Genomic DNA, 14,735 nt, shown 5'->3' with positions numbered 1-14,735 from the left:
GAGAGACAGAGTAGGAGATGGAGTGGGAGATGGAATGGGAGGCGGAGTGGGAGACGGAGCGAGAGACGGAGTGGGAGTGAGAGTGGGGGACGGAGTGGGAGTGGGAGACGGAGTGGGGGGAGACGGAGACGGAGTGGGAGATGTAGTGGGAGGAGACGCAGTGGGAGACGGAGTGGGGGGAGACGGAGTGTGAGACGGAGTGGGAGGAGACGGAGCGGGAGACGCTGCGAGCGACCGCGCTGACGAGACGGGGGGTCGCCTGCACTGGAGACGAGGCGACGGGGCGATGACGCTCAGCACTTTTGACGGATCGCAGACGCGCCTCGGGTCGCCGTGTGTTGGTTGTGTTGCATTCTGAACTAGAAAGTTTGTTTCTACTCTTACCGTCTAGATGTGTGAGTGGGTGAGTGAGTGGGTGAGTGAGTGGATGAGTGAGTGGATGAGTGAGTGGATGAGTGAGTGGGTGAATGAGTAGATGTGTGAGTTGGTGAGTGAGTGGGTGAGTGAGTGGATGAGTGAGTGGGTGAGTGAGTGGGTGAGTGAGTGGATGAGTGAGTGGGTGAATGAGTAGATGTGTGAGTTGGTGAGTGAGTGAGTGAGTGGGTGAGTGAGAGGATGAGTGAGTGGGTGAGTGCGTGGGTGAGTGAGTGGATGAGTGAGTGGGCGAGTGAGTGGGTGAGTGAGTGGATGAGTGAGTGGATGAGTGAGTGGGTGAGTGAGTGGGTGAGTGAGTGGGTGAGTGAGTGGGTGAGTGAGTGAGTGGATGAGTGAGTGGGTGGGTGGGTGGGTGAATGAGTAGATGTGTGAGTGGGTGAGTGAGTGGGTGAATGAGTAGATTTGTGAGTGGGTGAGTGAGTGAGTGAGTGGATGAGTGAGTGAGTGGGTGAGTGAGTGGGTGGGTGGGTGGGTGAATGAGTAGATGTGTGAGTGGATGAGTGAGTGGGTGAATGAGTAGATTTGTGAGTGGGTGAGTGAGTGAGTGAGTGGATGAGTGAGTGGATGAGTGAGTGGGTGAGTGAGTGAATGAGTGAGTGAATGAGTGAGTGAGTGGGTGAGTGAGTGGATGAGTGAGTGGGTGAGTGAGTGGGTGGGTGAGTGAGTGGATGAGTGAGTGAGTGGGTGAGTGAGTGGGTGAGTGAGTGGGTGAGTGAATGGGTGAGTGAGTGGGTGAGTGAGTGGGTGAATGAGTAGATGTGTGAGTGGGTGAGTGAGTGGGTGAGTGAGTGGATGAGTGAGTGGGTGAATGAGTAGATTTGTGAGTGGGTGAGTGAGTGAGTGAGTGGATGAGTGAGTGGATGTGTGAGTGGGTGAGTGAGTGGGTGAGTGAGTGGGTGGGTGAGTGAGTGGATGAGTGAGTGAGTGGGTGAGTGAGTAGATGTGTGAGTGGGTGAGTGAGTGGGTGAGTGAGTGGATAAGTGAGTGGGTGAATGAGTAGATTTGTGAGTGGGTGAGTGAGTGGGTGAGTGAGTGGATGTGTGAGTGGGTGAGTGAGTGGGTGAGTGAGTGGGTGAGTGAGTGGGTGAATGAGTAGATTTGTGAGTGGGTGAGTGAGTGGGTGAGTGAGTGGGTGAGTGAGTGGATGAGTGAGTGGGTGAGTGACTGAGTGAGTGGATGAGTGAGTGGATGAATGAGTGGATGAGTGAGTGGATTAGTGAGTGGGTGAGTGAGTGAGTGGGTGAGTGAGTGGGTGGGTGGGTGGGTGAATGAGTAGATGTGTGAGTGGGTGAGTGAGTGAGTGAGTGGATGAGTGAGTGGATGAGTGAGTGGGTGAGTGAGTGAATGAGTGAGTGAATGAGTGAGTGAGTGGGTGAGTGAGTGGATGAGTGAGTGGGTGAGTGAGTGGGTGGGTGAGTGAGTGGATGAGTGAGTGAGTGGGTGAGTGAGTGGATGAGTGAGTGGGTGAGTGAATGGGTGAGTGAGTGGGTGAGTGAGTGGGTGAATGAGTAGATGTGTGAGTTGGTGAGTGAGTGGGTGAGTGAGTGGATGAGTGAGTGGGTGAATGAGTAGATTTGTGAGTGGGTGAGTGAGTGGGTGAGTGAGTGGATGTGTGAGTGGGTGAGTGAGTGGGTGAGTGAGTGGGTGGGTGAGTGAGTGGATGAGTGAGTGAGTGGGTGAGTGAGTAGATGTGTGAGTGGGTGAGTGAGTGGGTGAGTGAGTGGATAAGTGAGTGGGTGAATGAGTAGATTTGTGAGTGGGTGAGTGAGTGGGTGAGTGAGTGGATGTGTGAGTGGGTGAGTGAGTGGGTGAGTGAGTGGGTGAGTGAGTGGGTGAATGAGTAGATTTGTGAGTGGGTGAGTGAGTGGGTGAGTGAGTGGGTGAGTGAGTGGATGAGTGAGTGGGTGAGTGACTGAGTGAGTGGATGAGTGAGTGGATGAATGAGTGGATGAGTGAGTGGATTAGTGAGTGGGTGAGTGAGTGGGTGAATGAGTAGATGTGTGAGTGGGTGAGTGAGTGGATGAGTGAGTGGGTGAATGAGTAGATTTGTGAGTGGGTGAGTGAGTGAGTGAGTGGATGAGTGAGTGAGTGGGTGAGTGAGTGGGTGGGTGGGTGGGTGAATGAGTAGATGTGTGAGTGGATGAGTGAGTGGGTGAATGAGTAGATTTGTGAGTGGGTGAGTGAGTGAGTGAGTGGATGAGTGAGTGGATGAGTGAGTGGGTGAGTGAGTGAATGAGTGAGTGAATGAGTGAGTGAGTGGGTGAGTGAGTGGATGAGTGAGTGGGTGAGTGAGTGGGTGGGTGAGTGAGTGGATGAGTGAGTGAGTGGGCGAGTGAGTGGGTGAATGAGTAGATTTGTGAGTGGGTGAGTGAGTGGGTGAGTGAGTGGATGTGTGAGTGGGTGAGTGAGTGGGTGAGTGAGTGGGTGGGTGAGTGAGTGGATGAGTGAGTGAGTGGGTGAGTGAGTGGATAAGTGAGTGGATGAGTGAGTGGGTGAGTGAGTGGGTGAGTGAGTGGGTGAATGAGTAGATGTGTGAGTGGGTGAGTGAGTGGATAAGTGAGTGGGTGAATGAGTAGATTTGTGAGTGGGTGAGTGAGTGGGTGAGTGAGTGGATGTGTGAGTGGGTGAGTGAGTGGGTGAGTGAGTGAGTGGGTGAGTGAGTGGGTGAATGAGTAGATTTGTGAGTGGGTGAGTGAGTGGGTGAGTGAGTGGATGAGTGAGTGGATGAGTGAGTGGGTGAGTGACTGAGTGAGTGGATGAGTGAGTGGATGAATGAGTGGATGAGTGAGTGGGTGAGTGAGTGGGTGAATGAGTAGATGTGTGAGTGGGTGAGTGAGTGGATGAGTGAGTAGATGTGTGAGTGGGTGAGTGAGTGGATGAGTGAGTGGATGAGTGAGTGGGTGAGTGAGTGAGTGGATGAGTGAGTGGGTGAGTGAGTGGATGAGTGAGTGGATGAGTGAGTTGGTGAGTGAGTGGGTGAGTGAGTGGATGAGTGAGTGGGTGAGTGAATGAGTGAGTGAATGAGTGAGTGGATGAGTGGGTGGATGAATGAGTGAGTGAATGGATGCACTATGATGAACTTCTTTTGCACCGTGCGTAACCAACCGTCCTCGTAAGGAGGTGCGGGAATGAGTGGGTGGGTGAGTGAGAGAATGAGTGAGTGTTGTTGTGACCTGTAGTGTGGTGGTGGTGGTGGTGGTGTAACAAAGTGTGATGGTGGTGGTGTAACAAAGTGTGATGGTGGTGGTGGTGATGGTGGTGCAACAAAGTGTGATGGTGATGGTGGTGTAACAAAGTGTGATGGTGATGGTGGTGGTGATGGTGGTGGTGTAACAAAGTGTGATGGTGATGGTGGTGTAACAAAGTGTGATGGTGGTGGTGGTGGTGATGGTGGTGTAACAAAGTGTGATGGTGGTGGTGGTGATGGTGGTGGTGTAACAAAGTGTGATGGTGATGGTGGTGTAACAAAGTGTGATGGTGGTGGTGGTGGTGATGGTGGTGGTGTAACACAGTGTGATGGTGATGGTGGTGTAACAAAGTGTGATGGTGGTGGTGATGGTAGTGGTGTAACACAGTGTGAATGAGATGACGAGTCCACCACGTGAGTGGAAGAATGAATGAGCGAAGTCCATGCGTCAACCAATCGTGGTGGATTCCATCAGTCAAGCAGTAGAGAGAGAATGGTTGCGGCTTTAAAACAAATTATGTTTTAAAGTGCATTTTTTACGTGTTCAATCTAGCTCCAATATAACATTGTTCACGTATCGGTCAACTTTATGTTGTTGATGTTAATTTACGAAAATGTAATATTGCCCTGATAAACTTTCGTGAAGAGCAACTGCTTTGGATCGGTGGTTCATTTAATGTGCGTGGAGGTGTTGGCGATGGCGATGGGTGGGAATTCAACCTCTGGATGCTCGGTGCATATTTACAACACCAAAGGACAAAGATCCCCTCCCCACACACACAGACACACACACACAGAGACACACAGACACACTCATTCACACACACACAGACACACACTCATTCACACACACAGACACATTCACACAGGCACACACATACACAGACACAACACACACACACAGACACACACACAGAGACACACACACAGAAACACACACACTCACACACATTCACACACACAGACACACTCATTCACAGACACAGACTCATTCACACACACACAGACACACACACAGACACACAGACACACAGACACACACTAATTCACACACCTGCGCGCGCTCGCGGCTCAAGAGTTGTCCACGCCATCCTCGAGCGCGACACTTTTCTCCCCCGCCCCTCCACCCCCTCGTCAATCGCCTTCCGATCGTTCCGATCGAAACGTCGTGTTCATTCATTATTTATTCTACCCACGTGACTTCACCGAGAGAAGCAGCGAGGATGGATTCCTGCAGGTCACGAAAACCTTCAAATCGAGATGGAACTCTGCAATAGGCCATCCTCGAGCAGGTGCGATGACCCCCCTTCCACCCCCCCAAGTCACTCGGGTTCAGAGGTCGCAACCGGGTACCCGATACCCGTACCCTACCCGATACCCGGCTACCCGTACCCGGCCGGGTACGGGTACGGGTAGACGTTTGCGACCCTGGTGCGGCCGGGTACGGGTACGGGTAGGCCGTGAGTCACTGGTGAGTCACCGTTTGTCACTCATTTCGGGTAGGGTACGGGTAGGGAACGGGTACCCATTTGCGACCCTGGTGCGGCCGGGTACGGGTACGGGTAAGGAATCAAAACCCGTTTGCGACCTCTGCTCGGGTTCGATTTCAAGCGGTGATTTGTGGTTACCGGCAAACTCCTCGGATTGTCAACGTCGTGTGCGTCCACTCTCCAACACGCCGCAGTTTTGCGGGAACTGGCAACCCATTGGCACGGTTCGTTTACCGTTGACAAACCTTAACTACGTGACTTTACCGAACGAACCAAGAAGATAAACACAGATGTGTTTTAGTGGCAATCTACTTGCCTTTAATCTATACTCCCATCGTGGTTTTTTGTTGTTGTTGTTGTGGCTTTGTGACTCGTCCGCTACTGGACATATGTGAGAAAAAATATCTTCATAGCTCCTATCGTTGGCAATGATTGATTACTGGATGAGTGATCACCCACGTGTACCCTGCCGTTGTTTCTGGAGTTTCCAAAGTAACGGGATGATGATGATACCGGAGGAGAACAGAATCATAGTGATATTTAGTTATCCTCGAGAAATCCGATGAGCTATGAAGCTCGTTTTAGTTTCTCACAGATGCCCGGTAGGGGCGAGTCACAAAGCAACAACAACAAGACAACAACAACAACAACAAAACACGACGGGAGTGCAGAGTGAAGGGAAGCAGATCGCCACTAAACACATCTGTGTTTGTTTGACCGAGTCTCCATACTGCGCAGCGGGTGACGGTCACGTGGCGGGCGATATGACCATACTTCACCTCTGTGGTCAATGCGGATGGGCGAAGAGAGAGAGAGACGGGGAGGTCTTCTTTGCCTTGCCGTCTTAGAATCGCCACTCACTCGTCGAGTAAATCAGCAAGTCTGGGTTCGTTCTAAAGTGTTTTTTTTGTTTTTTTTTGTTTCAGTTAGATGGCGTACGTATAATTGTGTCGTCAAAACCCGCCACCACCCGACACAGCCAATTAAGTTCGTGTGAAAGTAAACAAAGCGTGTCGATTAAGTTACTACTTCAGCAACACCGCTGAGTTGGAGAGTGAAGCCCCAGCGTTATTTATAAATGTGTCGTAACCCTCCACCACCCGACACGGCCAAACAGACCGGGAGCAAGTGGAGAGCTTCACCATTCTGTCTTATTATTTTATTATTTCCCTTCTACGTGACTTTACCGAAAGAACCAAGAATATATTTGTCCTTTGTAAACGTGACACATTTTTTTACTGTTTGGCCGTGTCGGGTGGTGGAGGGTTACGACACATTTATAAATAACGCGATCTTACACAAAAAACCTTTATTATGAATAATATCGCTCGCGAAAGCCTGGTACGTGTTAAACTAAAGCCACGGCATTTACAATTCGACGTTTTCGCTGGTGGTTACAACCGGCAGGCGATTAGCCAGAAGGAAACACAACAAACTTTATTTGTGCGGATAATATCGGTCGCGAAAGCCCTAGGACGTGTTCAACTAAGCCTGGGTTCGCTCTAAATGTTGTTGCTTCAGGGTTAGATCCAAATATACAGCAGGCGTCATGGTCGGAATCGAACCCACAACCTCCTGTATACCTGGCGAGGTAGTTAACATCTCTTAATTCTAGATTTGAAGCTTTCGTGACTGCAAGGATTTATACTCTTAGTTCTTATGGTAAAGTCACGTAAGTAAAAAATGAAATTAAAATTAATAAAAATGAAATAAAAATAAAATAAAAATCACGATTTGCAGCAAATCTGGATGTGACGGTCCCACCTGATGACGGAGACTTGTGTTGCCTCCGAAACGTCGTGATTTTTATTTTTTATTTTTTTTTATTTTTATTAATTTTAATTTCATTTTTTACCTACGTGACTTTACCGAAAGAACTAAGAGTATAGTTAACATCTCCTAGCCACCGTGACGCCCCACGACACCTCCTCTCTGTCTCTGTCTCTCTCTCTTGCTTGCGTTCACAAAACCTCCACAATAGATGTGTTGGGAGAATGCAGTAGATCTCGGCGAAACTTGGCAAATTAAAATAATAATAAATGAAAATAAATCAATTAAACCACAACGTTTCGGAGGCAACACAAGCTTCCTTCATCAGGTGTAAAAAAACAGGCACAGCAACATAACTGGGGGTGAGATCGCGTGAATATAAATGCGCCGCTAAAACCCCGCCACCACCCGACACAGCCAATTAGTAAGATTCGTCACGTCAACAGAACGGTTACGGGTACAGCAACGCCCCGTTGCGTTGCCGGAGAGTGAACCCACGACGTCTGTGAATGTTGCTCTGAAGCAGCAACGAATTTGCCACGTTCCGTTCACGTGACAAACCTCACTAATTGGCCGCGTCTGGCGGCAGCGTTTTAACGACGCATTTCTATTTTTACGCGAACTGACCCAACCAAACCTCCCCCCACCCCCTTCTCTATCACAGATATTGGCCTGCGACAGCCATACGACTGCGCGTCAAGCCTCGCCTGTTGCCCGTTACCTTATGCATCGCCTCTGTGACGGCGCGGAGCTCACGACGAGATGATCTTCCGTCGACTTGCCAAGTTTCGCCAAGATCTGCTGCATTCTCCCTCCCCGTCCCACACGCTGCTCTACCCCCACGCGTCCACTTTCGAGCGAGCGGAGAATTTCCCCCGCGCGCGGAACTGTGCTTCTTGATACCGCCGACGTTGCTGCTGATGATGATGATGCTGCTGCTGCTGCTGCTGATGATGATGATGATGTTGTTGTTGAGTGAAGCCCAGAAAGAAATGAATTCAGTGCGCCCGATTCTAAATTTACTACGGCAATGTGTGTGTGCGTGTTTATAGTAGTAGTACAAGAAATGTTGATTCTATTTTATCTCTCTTCCTTTCTCTTGCTCTCTCTCTCTCCACAATTCAACACGAATGCGTTCCTGTTTTAAAAAGATAATCTCAACCGCAATATGTCGTCGTTATTATTTCTGTTGCTCCTATTGTCGTCGTTGTTGTTGTTATTTACATTTTAAAAAATTGCAATCGGTTCTGAAACGCTCCGATGTCTCCGCAAAACCGGGGCGCTCGGAGTAGTGATCGCTCTTTCAAGCTGGACAGCGCGCGGCCAGCAAAATAATAAATAAAACACAACCTGTTCCCCACGAGAGAGAGAGACGCACACGATTTTCTGCCGCCAGCTTCAATGTAAATTTTGATTTATTTTTTATAGAAGCCCATTGCGTGCGTGCGTGCGCGTCTGTGCGTGTGTGTCTGTGCGTGTGCGCGTGTCAGTGCGTGCACGCGCGTCTGTGCGTGCGCGCGCGTCTGTGCGTGCACGTGTGTGTCTGTGCGTGTGTCTGTGCGTGTGCGCGTGTCTGTGCGTGTGCGCGTGTCTGTGTGTGTGCGCGTGTCTGTGCGTGCACGTGTGTGTCTGTGCGCGTGTCTGTGCGCGCGTGTCTGTGCGCGCGTGTCTGTTGCTTGTGCGCGTGTCTGTGCGTGTGTCTGTGTGTGCGCGTGTCTGTGCGTGCACGTGTGTGTCTGTGCGCGTGTCTGTGCGTACGTGCGCGCGTGTCTGTGCGTGCACGTGCGTGTCTGTGCGTGTGCCCGTGTGTGTCTGTGCGTGCGCGCGTGTTTGTTCCTTTCACGCGCGTATCTGTGCGTATGCGCGTGTGTGTCTGTGCGTGTGCGCGTGTCTGTGCATGCGTGTCTGTGCGTGCGTGCGTGTCTGTACGTGCACGCGCGTATCTGTGCGTACGCGCGCGTGTCTGTGCGTGCGTTTCAGTACGTGCACGTGTGCGTGTGCGCGCGCGTGTGATTATATGCGTACGAGCGTTTCGCGTGCGCTTTGCCGTCGCACAGGGCTGTGTGCTGCGTGTCTGGCCGCGCGAGCACGAGAGAGAGAGATGCAGAGCACGCCAGGAGGTGCCGTGTCACGGATTGTCGGCTCGGACCCACGGGCTCCTCGCTCGCTCACGCACGCGGGATGTGTTTACGCTCCGCGCGCGGTGTGATGATCAATACGCACGCATCACCACCACCATCATCACTATCATCACCACCACCACCACCACCCATTCACTTATTTCAATATGAAGCATGCAGCCAGGGGTAAAAAAAAAAGTACGTCTCGGAAATTGGCTATGAGCAGTCTGACCCTAAACACTGCTCTCGGCTCTGTGTGTGTGTGAGGTGTGGGGGAGCGGTGGTGGAGCGGTTAGCGCGCTGCGCTACTAACCCAGTTGACCCGAGTTCAATTCCCGCTCGCGACCAACACCAGTGGCGATTATCTGAACCGGTCTTGGGCCTCCTCTAGGTCGACTCAGCCCCAAATGAGTGCCCTGTGCGGTGTGTAAACATCACCGCGAGGGAGACAAAGGCGGCCGGGCGAAGTGCTGGCCACCCACCCCCTCATGTACCCTGCCGGCCTTCATAGGTGCTCGCTAACAGCACTTGCCCCAACAGTCTTTTAAGGCTATATGGGTGATCTTTGTCTTTGTGCATGTGTGGTGGATCGGTTAATGCTTCTCGCGATCTTCACCCCTCCCCACTCTCATTTATTCTCTCTCGCTGCCACTTACATGTAGGGATGCATCTCTATCAAGGTCCCTCTGCCTTCCCGCTGCATCGCGTCTCATCTCCCTGCAGGTGTCCCTCTCTCTCGATATCTCTCCATCTCTCTTCGTCTCCCAAGTGTCTCTCTCTCCATGTCCCTACAGGTCTCTCTCTCTCCATCTCTTCATCTCCCAAGTGTCTCTCTCTCCATCTCCCTACAGGTGTCTCTCTCTCTCCATCTCTCTTCGTCTCCCAAGTGTCTCTCTCTTCATTTCTCTCCGTCTCCAAAGTGTCTCTCTCTCCATGTCCCTCTCTCTCCATGTCCCTACAGGTGTCTCTCTCTCGATCTCTCTCCGTCTCCCAAGTGTCTCTCTCTCCATCTCTCTCCATCTCTCTTCGTCTCCCAAGTGTCTCTCTCTCTCCATCTCTCTCCATCTCCCAAGTGTCTCTCTCTCCATGTCCCTGCAGGTGTCCCTCTCCCGATCTCTCTTCATCCCCCTACAGGTGTCTCTCTCTCTCTCTCCATCTCTCTCCGTCTCTCTTCATCTCCCAAGTGTCCCTCTGTCCCTTTCATCTGCCTCCCGACGTCACTCTCCTCCGGCGACCACCGTCTCTCTCGTGTCCTGCATCTCTCTCCTCTCTCTCTCTCTCCATCTCTCCTCTCTCTCTCTCCGTGTCTCCCTCGCGCTCAGCGCTGCTGTCAATCATCACCGCTCACATCGTCGTCAGCGTCACGCTCGCCCACGATTCAAGTGGTTCCACGTACATTGACCGTGCAAGCAACCCTCTTCAACGCCACCACCACCATCACTACTTTCAAAGCCACCACCATCACCACTCTCAACACCACCACTAACATTGCCTTCAAAGCCACCACCATCACCACTGTCAGTACCACCACTAACATTGCCTTCAAAGCCACCACAATCACCACTGTCAGTACCACCACCAACCACCACCAACATTGCCTTCAATACCACCACGACAAAGATCCCCCGTGTAGCCTTAACAGACTGCTGGGGCAAGTGCTGTTAGCGAGTAGCGCCTATGAAGGCTGGCACACAGCACACGAGGGGGTGGGTGACCAGCACCACGCGCCACCGACTTTGGCTCCCCTAAGTGGCGATGTTTGCACACCGAACCAGCTACTCATTTGAGGCTACCTTGGGGGAAGCCCAGCACCGGTTCAGATAATCGTCACTGGTCTTGGCCGCGAGCGGGAATCGAACTCGGGTCGCCGGGGATCGTAGCGCAGCGTGGCGCTAATCACCACCACCAACACAACCGCTGCGACCACCACCGCAATTACCGAATCCACCGTCGTATCCATTATAATCACTGCCACTCTCATCCCTGTCAACATCAACATCTCCACCACCACCACTGCGACCACCATCAACACCACCGGCACCATTATTAGCACCGTCAACATCACCATCATCACTGCAACCACCAGCACCACTGCAACCACCACCAACTCCTACCACCACCACCACCACCACCACCAAAAGCACCCCCCTCCCCTCCCCCCACCCTGTCCACGTCCCTTTACGCTAAGCGTGCCTATAGGCAGTGGTTGCCGGGGCAACGCGGAGAAATGAGATGGAGAGAGGCAGTTGCCATGGTGACGGGCGATGCACGTGCAGGGAGGGAGGCGCGTGCCGTCTTCGGGCCCCGCATTGCCGAGGTCGCGAGGGGGGGGGGGGCGAGGGGGGGGGCGAGGGGGGGGGGCGAGGGGGGGGGGTGAGGGGGAGCGAGGGGGGGGCGAGGAGGGGCGAGAGGGGGGGGCGAGGGGGGGGGGTGTTCGTGGCTCACAACGGCCAGGCTCACTGACACTGCTGGGAGCCTGGGTCACGTGTCTGGGATTTCAGTCGCCCACCAGCGATTGAACCGAATTGCCAGGTGTACTGAGTTGATGGTCTCAGCCCGGTCGAAGATGACTCACACAGAGACCCATAGACTCACACAGAGACCCATAGACTCACACAGAGACCCATAGACTCACACAGAGACCCGTAGACTCACACAGAGACCGATAGACGCACACAGAGACCCATAGACTCAGACAGAGACCCATAGACTCACACAGAGACCAATAGACTCAGACAGAGACCCATACACTCACACAAAGACCCATAGACTCAGACAGAGACCGATAGACTCACACAGAGACCCATAGACTCAGACAAAGACCCATAGACTCACACAGAGACCCATAGACTCACACAGAGACCGATAGACGCACACAGAGACCCATAGACTCACACAGAGACCCATAGACTCAGACAGAGACCCATACACTCACACACAGACCCATAGACTCAGACAGAGACCAATAGACTCACACAGAGACCCATAGACTCAGACAAAGACCCATAGACTCACACAGAGACCCATAGACTCACACAGAGACCGATAGACGCACACAGAGACCCATAGACTCACACAGATACCCATAGACTCAGACAGAGACCCGTAGACTCACACAGAGACCCATAGACTCAGACAGAGACCCATAGACTCAGACAGAGACCCATAGACTCAGACAGAGACCCATAGATTCACATAGAGACCTATAGAGTCGCATAGACCTAAGTGTGATGAAACTGGGTTCTCAAGTGTAGCGAGCTGATGTTCTCAGCCAGATCACCGATGATGAGCGCACCTTAACACAGAACGCAACCGTCACACCATCATTTGTCTCACTCACTCAATCCCACCGAATCGCGTCCGTGAGTTACGAAGCGCGGTTGGGTTTCGATTGGCAGGCGACGAAGAGGCGTGCCTCGCGGCGTGGGCAAGCAGTGACCGAGGCGACGTCACAGACACCGCGCCCGGCATCTGACGTAGATCCGGTCACACGCCTTAATGGCGGTCGTCACGTGACAGTCAAAGCAACAGAGGCTGTTGATTCTCGGAGTCGCGGTGCAGCGAGTAACGGGCTCTAATGGGCCGTCCATAAATGACGTCACGCGATTTTGTACGATTTTTGACCCCCCCCCCCCTTCGTCACACGGCGTCACAAAAAGTCAGACCCCCCCTCAAGTATGACGTCACAAAGCTCTGCCCCATCCCCCCGAAAAAAAATAAAACATGCTTCAAATCGCTTTAAACTATTGTCATTGTAGTGCGTATTTAATGTGGCGCTGCACTCTGATGTTGTCGGAGAAAACATTTATTAAAAAGTCAATTTAATTAAGTCGACGTGTTGTCTATATTCATTTAAAGTTGCGCATTTTGATGTGACGTCACATTTCTCAACCCCCCCCCCCTCGTCACACATCGTCACAAATGTCTGACACCCCCCCCTCCTAGGTGCGTGACATCATTTATGAACGGCCCCTAATGCAATTCGATGATCTAATAATAATAATAATTTATATTTGTATACAGAGCGCGCCTTCACTCACGAGGCGCTCTATGACAGCTTACAAAACGGTGACGCGGAAGGGAATGACGCAGTTGACACAGAGGGAGTACACGCGTGGCAGCGATAGAGGGGCAATTCGAGGCATCACGAATGAGTAGGAGAGGGACGGGAAGGAGTGAAGGGGCGAGTGGAGAGAATAAAAATAGATTTATTTATTTCTATTTTTATTTTTCATTTTATTCTTATTTTTATTTCATTTTTTTCGCCTACGTGACTTTACCGAAAGAACCAAAGAGTATGGATCCTTGCAGTCACGAAAACTTCAAATCAAGAAAGAGTTGATCAAATCCAGCCTGAATCTGCTGATGAGCCACTGAGTGTCGAAACCGGCGCAGAGTTTGGTTCGTCCTGGAATCAATGCTGATGGAATGATACATTCGATGAAGGCTGCGTGGCCCATAGGTTTTGTGAGAAACTGTCGTGAAATTTGTCGGTGTTGCAGCGACAGTTCTTTGAAGGGAACATTTAATATTGCCTGCTTATCTACTCTGTAATTTTTCGAAGACAATTTCCAATTCTAAGCTCAAAATATATATTGCAGAGAGATGCTTCGAAAATTTCTAAACAGTGGATAGCATGAAAAAAGTGTTATGATGTAGGTCAAAGGTCACAGGTCATGGGTCAAATATAGCTCACAATCAATACAGTCAGGTCGCTGATTCCCTTCTGGTCAGAATCCCAATGAGCCTCCGCCTGTCCGCACAACGAGCATCGCTCGAGAGCTTTGACTGACAGACTCACAGATAAACAAAGCTGAGAAAGTTCAATATTTAATGCCGACGCTCAATAATGCACGGTGATTTCCCACTCAAATGAGCACGGAACAGCAATTATCTTCCGTCCCTGAGCTAGTGGTAGAAATTCTCCATTATTACGGCAGGACAGATGCTCTCCATATGCAACAGCCGCTTAACTTCCCAGAGTGTGGTACCTATTTTCACGACCCTGCAAAGATAATTGGCTGAGCCAGAACCAACCCAGACCGGTATTCGTACTCGCATCCTGAGTCTCGTGATGTTCATTGTACAGCTCTTGTATCTCTCCATGGCTGGACCAAGGCCTCCCTCCACGCCACGTCAATCACGGAGATTGCTTGACCATACTTCACCGCTCTGGTCAGTGCGGGTCGATGAAGGGAGAGAGGGTGATGGGGGAGGGCGGTCAGACATCACTCACCGTTGACGTCAGCCGGCCGCGCGGTGCGCTAACCGCCGCGCCACCGCTCCACCAACGTGAATGTTAATCTCGACTATTGTCTTTGTGGAAAGGGGCACAACACCCAGAGCAGTGTTCTTCACGTGTACGGCCAAGACATATTTCAGGTAGCGGTGGCGCGTTGTGAGACTTGTACATCCATGGATGTGGCCGCTACTGGCATCCACGACTTGGGTTCCTTAGATCGCGAGGACATGAACGTCACGTGGGTGATGTTCATGTGGGGTGGTGGGGGGGGTGGGGGGGGGTGGTGGTGGGGGTGGTCGGGGGGTGGGGGTGGTGGGGGGGGTGGTGGGGGGGTGGGGGTGGTGGGGGGGGTGGGGGTGGTGGGGGTGGGGGTGGTGGGGGTGGTGGTGGTGGTGGTGGGGGTGGTGGGGGGGTGGGGGTGGTAGTGGGGGTGGGGGTGGTGGTGGGGGTGGTGGGGGGGTGGGGGTGGTGGTGGGGGTGGTGGTGGGGGT

At 52.1% G+C, this 14,735-nt stretch overlaps 1 protein-coding gene across 3 annotated transcripts in view; it reads right to left on the bottom strand.

Annotated features, from left to right (window-relative positions):
- Positions 1–14,735, bottom strand: part of YJEFN3 (YjeF N-terminal domain containing 3) — a 93,472-nt gene that overhangs the window by 35,426 nt on the left and 43,311 nt on the right. The window contains exon 1 of one of the 3 annotated variants that reach the window (XM_078879256.1): positions 7,604–7,810. The exons of the other annotated variants lie outside the window; for them this stretch is intronic. Within the exon in view, the coding sequence (XP_078735382.1) occupies positions 7,604–7,689 (86 nt within the window). The 5' untranslated portion in view covers positions 7,690–7,810. Of the gene's footprint in view, positions 1–7,603; positions 7,811–14,735 lie in introns of those variants that run through there. 3 annotated transcript variants of the gene reach the window in all.

The sequence above is a fragment of the Lampetra fluviatilis genome, chromosome 53 (assembly GCF_964198595.1).
Source record: "Lampetra fluviatilis chromosome 53, kcLamFluv1.1, whole genome shotgun sequence".
NCBI lineage: Eukaryota > Metazoa > Chordata > Hyperoartia > Petromyzontiformes > Petromyzontidae > Lampetra > Lampetra fluviatilis.
The sequence above is the reverse complement of the archived record's forward strand: the minus strand, read 5'-3'. Positions and strand labels throughout refer to the sequence as shown.